General features: G+C 40.2%; 1 protein-coding gene across 1 annotated transcript in view; it reads left to right on the top strand.

Annotated features, from left to right (window-relative positions):
- The window catches only part of LOC308412363 (solute carrier family 22 member 23-like), a 39,786-nt gene that overhangs the window by 19,393 nt on the left and 7,502 nt on the right, over positions 1-12,891 (top strand). Inside the window, exons 4-6 of the mRNA XM_080906661.1 lie at positions 7,506-7,674; positions 9,669-9,796; positions 11,530-11,632. Of these exons, the coding sequence (XP_080762787.1) occupies positions 7,506-7,674; positions 9,669-9,796; positions 11,530-11,632 (400 nt within the window). The remainder of the gene's footprint in view (positions 1-7,505; positions 7,675-9,668; positions 9,797-11,529; positions 11,633-12,891) is intronic.

The following is a 12,891-nucleotide window of genomic DNA, read 5'->3' as shown; positions in this document are numbered from 1 at the left end:
CAGGCTAACCCTTTTCTCATCTCTCTCCTCTGTTAGCTGATATAAGGTGCTTCCTGTCAGTGGCACCCTCCACTTACAGCAAACATTTATCTCTTTCACTCATAAAGATACTCAAGGCACAAAAAAAAAAACAAAAACAAACAGGTCTCTGCAAATTCATTTATCCTCAGTGATTTCCTTTGTGTCTGGGGCGAATTCCTGCTTTGACAGACGGCGTTCTTTGTTGGTCTGCTTATTCTCCTTACTGTTCATGTAATTATTGCTCAGTGTGGGCAAGATCTGGACTATTAAAAACAGAATTTTTTCGTTAAGCACCAAGTAGCTATGTTCCCTAAAATCACAGCTAGGTCTGCCTCACACCACTGCTAATATAGTTTACCAACATTTGGCAGACCATGCTAATTCAACTGTCTTTTCATTCTGTATGCTTAGAATGAATTAAAGAAACTGAACGGTGAAATACCCTAAAGAGGCAGTCCGGGTATTGAGTGGAAATTCTTTCACTCAAAAAACAAACAAAAAACAATTGTTGCTGATGAAACACTGACCACAGTCTTCCTCATGATCCACTTTAGCTGTCTGCTGATAAATGAGTGGAGGGTTAAACTCTGAGCAGGGTTAAAGTTCCCTTTTGTGCTAAGATTACATTTTTGGTGGCTCAGCAAATGCACTTTGCTAAAACGTTAGGCTGCATTTATTTTTAAGTTTTAAAGCAGTAGTACTGACCTAAGGGTCATGTTCTAATTGGCCCGGAGTGGAAATAATTTTAAACCTTTGTTGCATGACATAACCTCAAACTATCTCAAACCACAAATTCCTGAGTGAAGTCCAGTAACTGGTAAAATCTTTACTGGCAACCTTTGCACTTTCTTTTGATGAGTGGAAGAAAAAAAAAATCAATGCAGTTTCAGTTCTTCTTTGGTTAGGCTGAAGTTGTGTTTAGTTAAGCAAATCTAGGACTGTGACAAATGTAAGCTCAGTCACTCACAAACAGTGTCTTCTGAACAGCCAGGAGGTTGTTTTGTGTTGATCTTTCTTTAATGGAGTGGTTTTGGAATATGCTGTGCGCCAACACAGCACACTAACACAAGAATATACTCTCCAGGTGGGGATTTACTGTCCTGATTACTGAGAATTTGAGGACATGAATGAAAGGAAAGGGCTTGTGGATAGCTGGAATTGTTTGACATTCTGCTCGGCTCCTGAGACTAATCAATAAGCATGACCTTATTCTTAGTCAATAGCCCCTATTTGGAGCTTGAAAAAAGGGAGAGAGGAGACATCAACATTTTTGTGTGTATAAAAATACACAGCAGGCAGAAAAAATAAAGTATCAAGGTTATTTACCAGAATGACTTATCAGTTTGCTCTTGTTCATTTATACCCAGAATTACGGTAGTACAATTAGTACAATTTGTCTAACTGCACTAATTCTAAAGAAAGGCCACAGGAGAGAGAGACAAGATAGTTTTACTTTGCCCTTTAATTGACCCGAGGCCTTTAACCTTGTCAAGATAAATGTTTTCATGCTCTGTTAGAGAACTGGCTTTCTGCCATGTCTTCTTAGGTGATTATGTTGTACTAAAATATGAAGGATATCTTAAGAGCGACATTCCTTTTTTCTCACAGACTTTCATGGCTAACTGCATGGCAAACAGCTTGTACATCTATGCCAGTAATATTTTATTTCTTCTAGATGTCCTCCACAAAGGATAGAGTTTACCCCTATTGGGGGAAAAACACCTTATTTGATCTATAGTAATGCCAGCCAGTTCACCCTAATCAGGGAAATGCTGTTTGCTGACAATGCTTCACTGGTCTGCCACTCAGAAGAAATGCTTCAGACGTTCATCAGAAACTTTAAACATGCCTGATTTGAGTTTAGCCTCACTAGGCATTTCCATCTGTGACCATCCATCCTTTGAACTTTAATGGTGTATTGATCATGCAGTGAATGGCATACCTGCCCAGTAAGGTTTGGATCAGCCTGGTGGCGCAGGGGCTGATCATTCATATATATATATACAGTGGGGCAAAAAAGTATTTAGTCAGCCACCGATTGTGCAAGTTCCCCACCTAAAATGATGACAGAGGTCAGTAATTTGCACCAGAGGTACACTTCAACTGTGAGAGACAGAATGTGAAAAAAAAAATCCATGAATCCACATGGTAGGATTTGTAAAGAATTTATTCGTAAATCAGGGTGGAAAATAAGTATTTGGTCAATAACAAAAATACAACTCAATACTTTGTAACATAACCTTTGTTGGCAATAACAGAGGTCAAACGTTTACTATAGGTCTTTACCAGGTTTGCACACACAGTAGCTGGTATTTTGGCCCATTCCTCCATGCAGATCTTCTCGAGAGCAGTGATGTTTTGGGGCTGTCGCCGAGCAACACGGACTTTCAACTCCCGCCACAGATTTTCTATGGGGTTGAGGTCTGGAGACTGGCTAGGCCACTCCAGGACTTTCAAATGCTTCTTACGGAGCCACTCCTTTGTTGCCCGGGCGGTGTGTTTTGGATCATTGTCATGTTGGAAGACCCAGCCTCGTTTCATCTTCAAAGTTCTCACTGATGGAAGGAGGTTCTGGCTCAAAATCTCACGATACATGGCCCCATTCATTCTGTCCTTAACACGGATCAGTCGTCCTGTCCCCTTGGCAGAAAAACAGCCCCATAGCATGATGTTTCCACCCCCATGCTTCACAGTAGGTATGGTGTTCTTGGGATGCAACTCAGTATTCTTCTTCCTCCAAACACGACGAGTTGAGTTTATACCAAAAAGTTCTACTTTGGTTTCATCTGACCACATGACATTCTCCCAATCCTCTGCTGTATCATCCATGTGCTCTCTGGCAAACTTCAGACGGGCCTGGACATGCACTGGCTTCAGCAGCGGAACACGTCTGGCACTGCGGGATTTGATTCCCTGCCGTTGTAGTGTGTTACTGATGGTGACCTTTGTTACTTTGGTCCCAGCTCTCTGCAGGTCATTCACCAGGTCCCCCCGTGTGGTTCTGGGATCTTTGCTCACCGTTCTCATGATCATTTTGACCCCACGGGATGAGATCTTGCGTGGAGCCCCAGATCGAGGGAGATTATCAGTGGTCTTGTATGTCTTCCATTTTCTGATGATTGCTCCCACAGTTGATTTTTTCACACCAAGCTGCTTGCCTATTGTAGATTCACTCTTCCCAGTCTGGTGCAGGTCTACAATACTTTTCCTGGTGTCCTTCGAAAGCTCTTTGGTCTTGGACATGGCGGAGTTTGGAGTCTGACTGTTTGAGGCTGTGGACAGGTGTCTTTTATACAGATGATGAGTTCAAACAGGTGCCATTCATACAGGTAACGAGTGGGGGACAGAAAAGCTTCTTACAGAAGACGTTACAGGTCTGTGAGAGCCAGAGATTTTCCTTGTTTGAGGTGACCAAATACTTATTTTCCACCCTAATTTACGAATAAATTCTTTACAAATCCTACCATGTGAGTTCATGGATTTTTTTTTTTCACATTCTGTCTCTCACAGTTGAAGTGTATCTCTGGTGCAAATTACTGACCTCTGTCATCATTTTAAGTGGGGGAACTTGCACAATCGGTGGCTGACTAAATACTTTTTTGCCCCACTGTGTGTGTGTGTATGTATGTATGTATGTATGTATGTATGTATGTATGTATGTATGTATACATACATGTATACATACATGTATACATACATGTATACATACATGTATACATACATGTATACATACATACATGTATACATACATACATGTATACATACATACATGTATACATACATACATACATACATACATACATACATACATACATACATACATACATACATACATACATACCGCGGATCACCCCGTGCGTGGGACTGGACGGCCAACACGTTAACGAGCTAACTGCGCTAACGCACTAGTACCCATCAATGTAATTGAGCATTGTGTGGCACATCCAACATATTGTTTTACTTTTGTCCATTACGCGCTTACCTTCAGGGTCATATGTCACATGAAAACCAAAATGGTTCCAAACGGCAGATCTGAATGAGGGTGGGGGAGGTTCAATTTGCCATGTTGCAAGGAGAGCTTAACTTCTGTCTCGCTAGCTTGCCCTGCGCTCAGTGAATCTGCGTTCGACTACTCCGCCTAGGCTGCACTGTGCTTTTTAATTTAGATTTTTTTTTTTTAACTTTGACAGCATTTATGGTGTTGCCAAAGGCAAAGTATCAAATGTTTATTGTAGGTTTCTTACCTTACTTTTTAATGTGGTCACTCAGACTATCTGTAACCTTTTTTTGCCTTACCATGTAATCAGACAATGCACTCTGTAAACCACTTTAAGCATACCACAATCTCCAGAGAGTGTGCTCCAACTATTATCACTACACACACTGAAGGAATTCCATTTGGAAATACTGTTTAACTAAAATGTTAAGAGATTCTTCAGGATATTGGTTAGAATCTGCAAGCTATAAACGTTACGGTCCAGGATTGATTGGAACTGCTGGAGGCACTGACACAGCCTCATAGTCTGTTCATTTTAACTCATTTCTGTGTGGGATGTTATTTGTGTTTAGTAAGGAATTAGTAGCAAAGGGATATGCACACCCTGCCTATTTCCTTTTCACTTGATGCGGAAGCTGTGGCGACAACTATTTTTGGTGCCTTCTTTTAAAACAATTAGCAAAGAAATATGCAGATTTCAGCTGTGTGACAGATGTACAGCTGAGTTGATCCCATTCCTGATTTCACTGTGATTATTTCCTTTCACTGCTGTATGTGACTATAGCTTGCTTTACAAGTATATGACTTTTTTTTTTTTTGTCCCTTTTTAACCCACCAGGAGCGCTGTAATTGATTCATTGTTTCTTTAGTCGGGGGAAATGATATTTAATGAGCAGACGCGAGATGTGTTTTAATTGCTGAGTGAATCCGAGAACTCCTTGGTGATTCAAAATCAAAATATATTGATGCTGAAGCGTAGGTATTCAGAGCAAAGTGTGGGAAACGTGATGAGAAGAAGGGCGTAATTGATCAATGGCAGCCTTGTGCCTTGTGATGCCTGCAAGAGGGCTAAAAGACAAATGCCGGATCTGCTTCACCCCATTAATAACTTTGATGAGCTGATGATTAAACACATAGGCTACACAGTCAATCTTCTTAAAGGGTTTTACTTTTATTTATGCAATTAGCTAGCAGCTTTATGCAAGGCAGTTGTGAAATAACAGCTGAGGGTGCAAGACTGCCAAATCTATTGTTTTTCAGCAGTGGCACACACACACATATCAGTGTAGTATTGTACTGTAATGTGGAACAGGAAACATGCACGCGTGCCGCTAAAAGGATAAAGCCATATGTGGCCTGGACCACTCTGAGGTGTTCTGAGTGGTCACATCTTAATGTATCCTCAATGTATCTTGGTTACGTTCTCGCTCATTCTGCAGTCTGAGTTGTGACCAGATCTCAGAAGACGCATTTAAATCCCTGTTACAAAGAGGGACTCATGAGCTACTGGTGAGCTGCTGCACTTTGTGCTTGAGTGTGATTCACATTCTCACATTGCCAAAGTCAGCAAACCAGCCAAATCTTCTTTGGGGATTATCATTGTCATTAATTGGATTTTTAGCCTAATCATTGATGATGTAATTTCTATTTTTTACTAATGGGAGTGGTACAAATACATTTAAATGTTTGTTTTTTTCCTATTATCTTTTATGTGTCACTTTTCCGCCACCCTCGGGAGGCCTTTGGTTTCCAAGTTTAGTCAATTTCTTATATGTAACATTAGAGTTGTAATTGGTAGATTTATGTCAGTAGGACAGACTCTGCCACAGAGCATTATGGGAATGCTGATCTAGCAGGTTGTGGAGGATTAGGGTCAACATGAGTAAGAAGCTCAGGCCTCTTTTCCACAGCTTCTGCTTCTTATTCTGCATTTAGTTTAATTAAATATCCTTATTGTCATAATTGATATCTTAATGAAGTTTGTGCCGCTTTGCCTAACGCTTTTCTGGTCAGAGTGCATGAGTCTCAGTGCCTCATGCCTTGCGTACATAAATACAAAACCAAAGAATTCAAATCCCATGCGGTCCTTAACCAGTGAGCCGGTGCTATTCTCCCACAGGCACACAGTGAAGGAGTCTTGAGGTTAGTTGGTTCAAACTCAGCAGGTCTTGCACCCATCGCCCTGCTCTCCACTCATTGGCTTTGTCATACCAGCTGCAATAGTGTCTGTGAACAGAGAGCATTATTCATGTCCTCAGAGGGGGGCAAGTCCTAATTGAAATTCCAGTCTTTTCCACTGGAATGAAGTGAAGCAGCCGACATCCACTGTATTATCCTGGGCCTGTCACCTTGAAAGGCCCACTGGAGACGGTTAAAATTCCTGGGTAGAAGAAAAGTGATGTATAACAAAAGGGACCAATGAAGCAAGACAAAAGATTCTGGTTGTATGAGAGAAGCGGCATTACAGCAGCATTGGCTTTCTATGGTGTGGTGTGAACTTCTCCTCTGTACTGCAGTAACTAAAGGGCTGAACTGTCTGTGGTTGCTTGCTGCCAGTGGGGTGTGCATGCTAATGACCGAGTGAATGAATCAGTGCCATTCTGATCGAGGGGAAAGAAGCACAAGGAACCCCTTTCTTGTTTGTTCAGCAGCCTACTGTCTTCATCTCTGTACTGTCTCAGAATAAAAAAAAAAACTGTACACAGTAAGCACTGGAGTTATATAATTTTCTGACTGATGACTTAAGCGTTTCATTAATTAAATCTCAAAAACTAAGATTAGCACAATAACGTAGCTTCCATCCTCCTGTTTTGAGAAACTAGGAATATTCCAGACTTATTAAAAAGATAACAATTTTCTCGGATGTGTGAGTGTTTTTGGTGTCAACTTAGTTTTACTCTGTGTAAAAAGCCACGCTGCAACAGCAGTAATTTCTGGATTTTAGGATGTGTTGCATTGAAACAATAAACCTCATTTGCTGATGACAGTGCCAGGATCCCTGTTCTGACCTGCCTGCCTCGCCTAGTCAGAGTTGTTGCTCTGTTTTTTTTCCCGTTTACTCATCAACTTTGCTCTAGATTGCACATTTCATTCCCCCAAAAGTCAATGAACGCATTATGCTGTTCTCAGTTTTCTCTAAAGTGATTGAAAATATTTTTCTTCATTGCAAAAAGGTAAATATCATCATTATAATGTTACATTTGCCAGGTAATTCAACTGCATATGAATGGGTACAAACATCTCAGAACAACTCATTTATGGGAACCCTTTTATTTGAAGCAACTTCATTTTATTTTGTGCTCCAAAATTTCCAAAGATTTTAGCTAGTTTGAACATACAAAAACTAGTGTCAGTCCCATGTGTCATCTTCCCAAGAAATTTTGAAATTCTGGTATTTCCACTCGTTTTATATCATTTTTCTAAATATGTCTCTACTAGAAAAAAAACACATTGTACTTTTTTCCCTTTTCGTCGTTCTCTTTGCCAGGGATCGAGCTGTGCCTGCCAGGATGGCGATTTTCCATGACCATGGTGGCCAGCTTTGTGGTTTTGGGTGGTCGGCTCTTGATGCCTGGAGTGGCGTACCTCTGTCGCAACTGGCAGGTACTTCAAGCTGTCATCATCTGTCCCCTGCTGCTTATGCTGTCCTACATTTGGTAAGGAAAAGACCTTAGCATTCGCTGCACTTTGGTACCGGGTTATCTTATCTTGATTTTGATATTCTGTTAAACTTAAAATATTTTTTTCAGTTACACAACAGTTTAAAAAAGACACATAGATGCATCCACGGCGATCAGGTGTGACTTGATTTATTGATTTTCCTTTCAGTAAATTAAGCACTGTTTAACAAAAGATACACTTGCAGAGGTTTTTCTTATTATTATTATTTTTACAAGCTTAAAAATAGTACTAAAGTCCAAGCTGAGGTATCTTTTACACTTAAACCTCTGCTTTGACTTTTTCCAAAGCATAAGCAATAAATACACCATTTATTCTACCTCACTGAACACAGTTCTGTAATACTGCTGATGTCTACAAAGATGGCAGGAATAGGTTCAAGGTTCTTTATATATAATATAGATTTTGCCAGAGTTTCAAAGGCCTTGGTATCTTTGATGTCCCTGCAAAACAAAGGGGGTTCTGTTCAGTAACAGTCAGAAGTAATCCAAAGCAAACATCTTGTCAAACATCAGTCTTTGTCATGCAATACACTTTCATTAGCATAAGAAACAGTGTGGAGAAGGGATGGAAATACACCTCGGGCACATGTCAGGTTAGTCATTGTGATTTGGTAAATAAGAAAATGTTGATATGTCCTCAGTTCCATTGTTCTGATCATAAAAAAAAAAAAAAAATACAGCATTCATTATCACTCAGCATTTTGATGGCTCAGCTGTTGAATGGGATTTGCAACAGTTGTATGCTGTGACGCAATCATGGCTTTGTTTGCTAAAGACTACACAATTCAAGGACATGAAGCAGGTTGTGAAACTTGTGGAACTTCTGTTGATATCACAAGTTTGGACATTGCACGGTGAACTCAGCCCGAGAGGTTCTCTGTAAACTTTTATTATCAATCCAGCAATCTAACAATCTGTCATGTGATACTGTGTCATCAAAGTGTGATGTCTCTGTCACACAGCACACATTTTTTTAGCACACAAAAGTTGGCAAGAGCCTTTAAGGTAATTTCCAAAGCTGTGTTAACTTTCCTGATTAACTGTGGCTGACTCTGCAAACATCTGGAATACAGCTGATTTGTCATGATAGCTGTGTGGCAGGCAGGATGAGGACCCAAAATGCAAACTCACGGACTCAGGGGATAAACTCAAAATCACAGCTTTAATGCTGGAAGGCAGATCACAAGAAATACAAAACTTAAACCGGGAACAATAACTAACACTTGCAGAGAGACACAGGGAAATCCACGCAGCTATGAGGGAGACTACGACACAGAACTGAGGGAGACGCAGACATAAATACACAGAGGGTTAACGAGGGAAGTGGGAGCACACGGGGAACACAGCTGACACAGATAATCATAACGAGACAGGGCAGGAGTGAACACAACATGACGCATACTGACGAGAGACTGTCAAAGTAAAACAGGAAGTACACAGAGGTTCAGACAGGAGGAGAGAGCACGGGGAGAACACAGACATAACAGGCTGGGGGAAACATGGAATAAAACACGAAAGGGGGCAAGGGCTCATGAATACATAGAGGGGCACACAGGGGGTGAGAGTCACAAAGGGAAAGCACACAGGGAACAACATAACAGGGCAACTCAGGAAACAGAACCTAAACAGGGAACTGAATACAAAAATACAAGAGAACTAAGAATACTGGGCCAACACGGCCCAGGACCATGACATGATTAGGTTGAAAATTTAAACGCTGCAGGTGATCTAATGACGTTGGGTGAGGGGGGGGGAGAGGGATAGTTGCAAACCACACATGTGGAAAATGATGAAACCTGCACATCTACTTTGTAGACAGAGGTTCATCCAAATGCAGCACCAGTCGTTATGTTATTGACTGTCTTCATATACACATGTACTCTTTCTGCAAGCTGATACCTTGACTCATTTTTTCCCCTGACTCATTTTTCATGTCATATTAACAAGGACATCCCCCATCTTTTTGACAGGATCTTCCCTGAGTCACTGCGTTGGCTGCTCGCCACTCAGCAGTACAGTCGCTCCAAGTGGATCATGGGACACATAGTAGAGAAAAATCAAGTGAACGTGGAGCTTGACCCAGAGAACATCCTCACAGGTAATGAATCCTTCAACAGTAATTTAAAGATATCAGACTCAATGTCTGCATTTTATATTTTGATATGTTTTGCGCGACATACTGCTTCCCTGCAAAGGTGTCTGCTAGGCCTTTATTTTGAATGGCGTGGTCTGCATTGTTATTCCCAGCTTCGCTTATCCAAATGAGACAGATTGACAAGGTTATATACATTTCCCATCTTGCTAACACAGAAATAATCCACTACAAAGGTAGCATTGGGTGTTGAACATTGGATTATGGCACTCTCAAATGTTCATTAATATCATTATAGCTTGGATGGGTGGACATGAGCTGACACAATAGTGGGCAGATGGCAGATGGTTGTAGGTCAGGCATTTGACCCCATGTTAACTGTACTCAGACCAGCCAGAACAAAGCAGTTTGGATTGTGTTGTTGTGAAAATCAATAGCAGATTTGTATAAGTGTTTGTTTATTATATATACTTTGTTTCCCTGTTTTTGTCCTGCCATTGCGTAGTTATCACTCCTTTTTGAAAAATGATGGAAGGGAAGTGCCACTATGAGATAAAAGGCTTTAAGAGGAGCCACAGTGTGAAATTGACTGCATATTTTTAGAAGTCGGAGTCTCTGTGCTGACTCTTAGCATTTAGGGACATACGTGCATTACCATAGACGTAGATTTATCTTTTTTTTTTTATGTACAAACTTCCCCATACGGTAGAGAAGCATGAGCTATTTCTCTACTTTCAATTGCTCAGCACTAAATTATGCTATAGAAGCAGACTGAAGCATGTCTTATTCATGTAGAACAATTTACTTGATCCCCTTTGAAAAAGTGGAATGATTTGCACAGCTCTGAGCACAGTTGATCTTACTCAGGGGATCACTGGAAAACCTGAGTGGTTAGCCAGAGATAACCTTCGCATGCCTGAGTCAATGTGAAAAATGAACTAGCATGAGGCAGAGGTGTGTTACTGTGGCAACCTGCAGACTGATACCAAAACATTAAGTGTGTTATATCATGTATCACGAGCAGCTCAGGGGTGTTGCCCGCTGGTAGCTGCTCTCCTGTTAGTGTTACCATACCTGTTTGACAAAGCTGTGGGATGGTACCTGTGTGGAATGAATGAGCTCACCAAAACATAGAGTTTCTGTGGTTTCAAACCCAGATAACTGTCCAACTTTTACTCATTATATTTACAGTACTGTCATTCAAATACAAAACTTTCCAGAACCCTATTCTTTAGAAGGGTTTGAAACATTTGAATTTTGCCTACACTTTAAGGTAATTCTACTTAGTTTATTATTCAGGTTTGTGTACTACTGTACTGCAGTGCAACAACAGATGGATGTTGACTTTTCAATCGAAATGCCAGGAAAAAAAAAAGAAATATTCTACCACTTTCACTTTCATTTCATTCCTTTTTCAATGTATTTATTAAATAAATAACAGTTTGTTAATTTCTCTAATGTTAGATAGGAAGCACTTGGTGAATGAGGCAACTTGTATAAAATGCTTTGAGTGCTCAAGAGGAGTAGAATAGTGTTATATAAGAATAGAATAGAATAGAATCGAATAGAAGTATCCTTTATTTAATGTCCCTCAGTGGGGAAATAAGAACCAGCCCGGTTGTATATGTGAAACAGTAAATAGGGGGGGAAAAGAAACAAATGTGAGTTCTATAATTTTTATGATATTTTTTTTTATTTTTGGCAAAGCTTTAATAATATCTGTGTTTTCCTGTTCCCAGAACTACAAAGATCTCTTCAACAGAGACCCAAGAAAACATGCATTGTGAAAATGGTTGGGACGAGGACCCTTTGGAAGAATATCGTTGTGCTCTGTGTCACCTCGTAAGTGGCTGTCTTAAAATGTAAAAATAATTCTGTGTTAAAGAATGCAAATCATTTAAATCATGTAATTATTTGAAATGGTAGATCAGTGACATAAATCAAGAAGCTGTATCTTTATTTGTGTCTCTAACTTTTTCTGATAATTGTTCACCTTGAATTTGATGCTAGGATCATTTAAAAAGAGAGTTCTTATTTTAATGCATTTTAACACTCTGTAAGCATGAAGCCAAGTGTGTGGTTATCAAAGCATAATGCTTTGCTTCCTTGATATAGGATTTCTGCTGCAGTTTGCAGACTCTTTTCTGTCATATTTTTAGTTTTATAATGTAATGATTCACATTTTTCAGTCGGTCACAGTACTCGACTACAGGCATGCTGGTTTAGCCTCTGGACTCTTGTACTGCAGACTTATGCAGTTGTAATACATGTGTACTGTGTAATGAGCAAGTATTTCGCTAAAAAACATGTGAATGGGGACAATCATCTCTCCAAAACCCATGTACTGTAATAATATACAGCGCTAACAGTGCCTTTGCAGATGTGTTTGTTTTCCATGCCAAGTGCACTAATGCCCTCTTAAAGCCTTTTAGATAATTGCTTTTGAAGTTTGGCGCAATAGTGATTGATTTAAAAAGGAAAAAAAACACAGACGTGTATACTGGTAACAAGCCAATCACCCTCCTCTTTAACCCAAGACACACAGAAACATCATTTCCTGTTTCTAACACATGTAGTCTAATGTACATAAAGTTCATTTTCAGTCCAACATAGGATCCAATAAAGGGTCTGCTTTTTGCTTTTTCCAGTCTATTCTGCCTTTTTGAGAACAGGGTTATATGTGTCAGTGTGCTAACGAGGGTGTGTGTGTGTTTGTGAGTGTGTCAGGACTTGAAAAGATGTATATAATACAGGTACTTGGAGTGCAATGTCACTCAGACCTGCCATTTTGTGGAGTCAAGATGCCACTATTAACCTGCGGGCTGGATAGAGGATTGATCTTTAGCTGTTTCTTCTTTTGTCCTTCCATATTTGTGCTGCTCTCTCTTTTCATCTCCAATGGACTCTTCCTTCGATCTGAGACCTCATCTCTTGTCTGGCAGACCGAGCTCTACCTCTGCTTTGGTGCACAGTGTCCCTGATTCCCTGTTTGCATAAATTTTACATGAGCTTTGTCCTTATGAAACATTAGACAACTCGGAAGGAGGGTGTGAGGGCTTGCTTTTGTTTTGTTTTTTTGTGTGTACATAGGGTGTGTTTCT

The sequence above is a fragment of the Rhamphochromis sp. 'chilingali' genome (assembly GCF_963969265.1).
Source record: "Rhamphochromis sp. 'chilingali' genome assembly, chromosome: 16".
NCBI classification, from domain to species: Eukaryota; Metazoa; Chordata; class Actinopteri; order Cichliformes; family Cichlidae; genus Rhamphochromis; species Rhamphochromis sp. 'chilingali'.
This window is presented reverse-complemented; position numbering and strand designations above follow the sequence as displayed.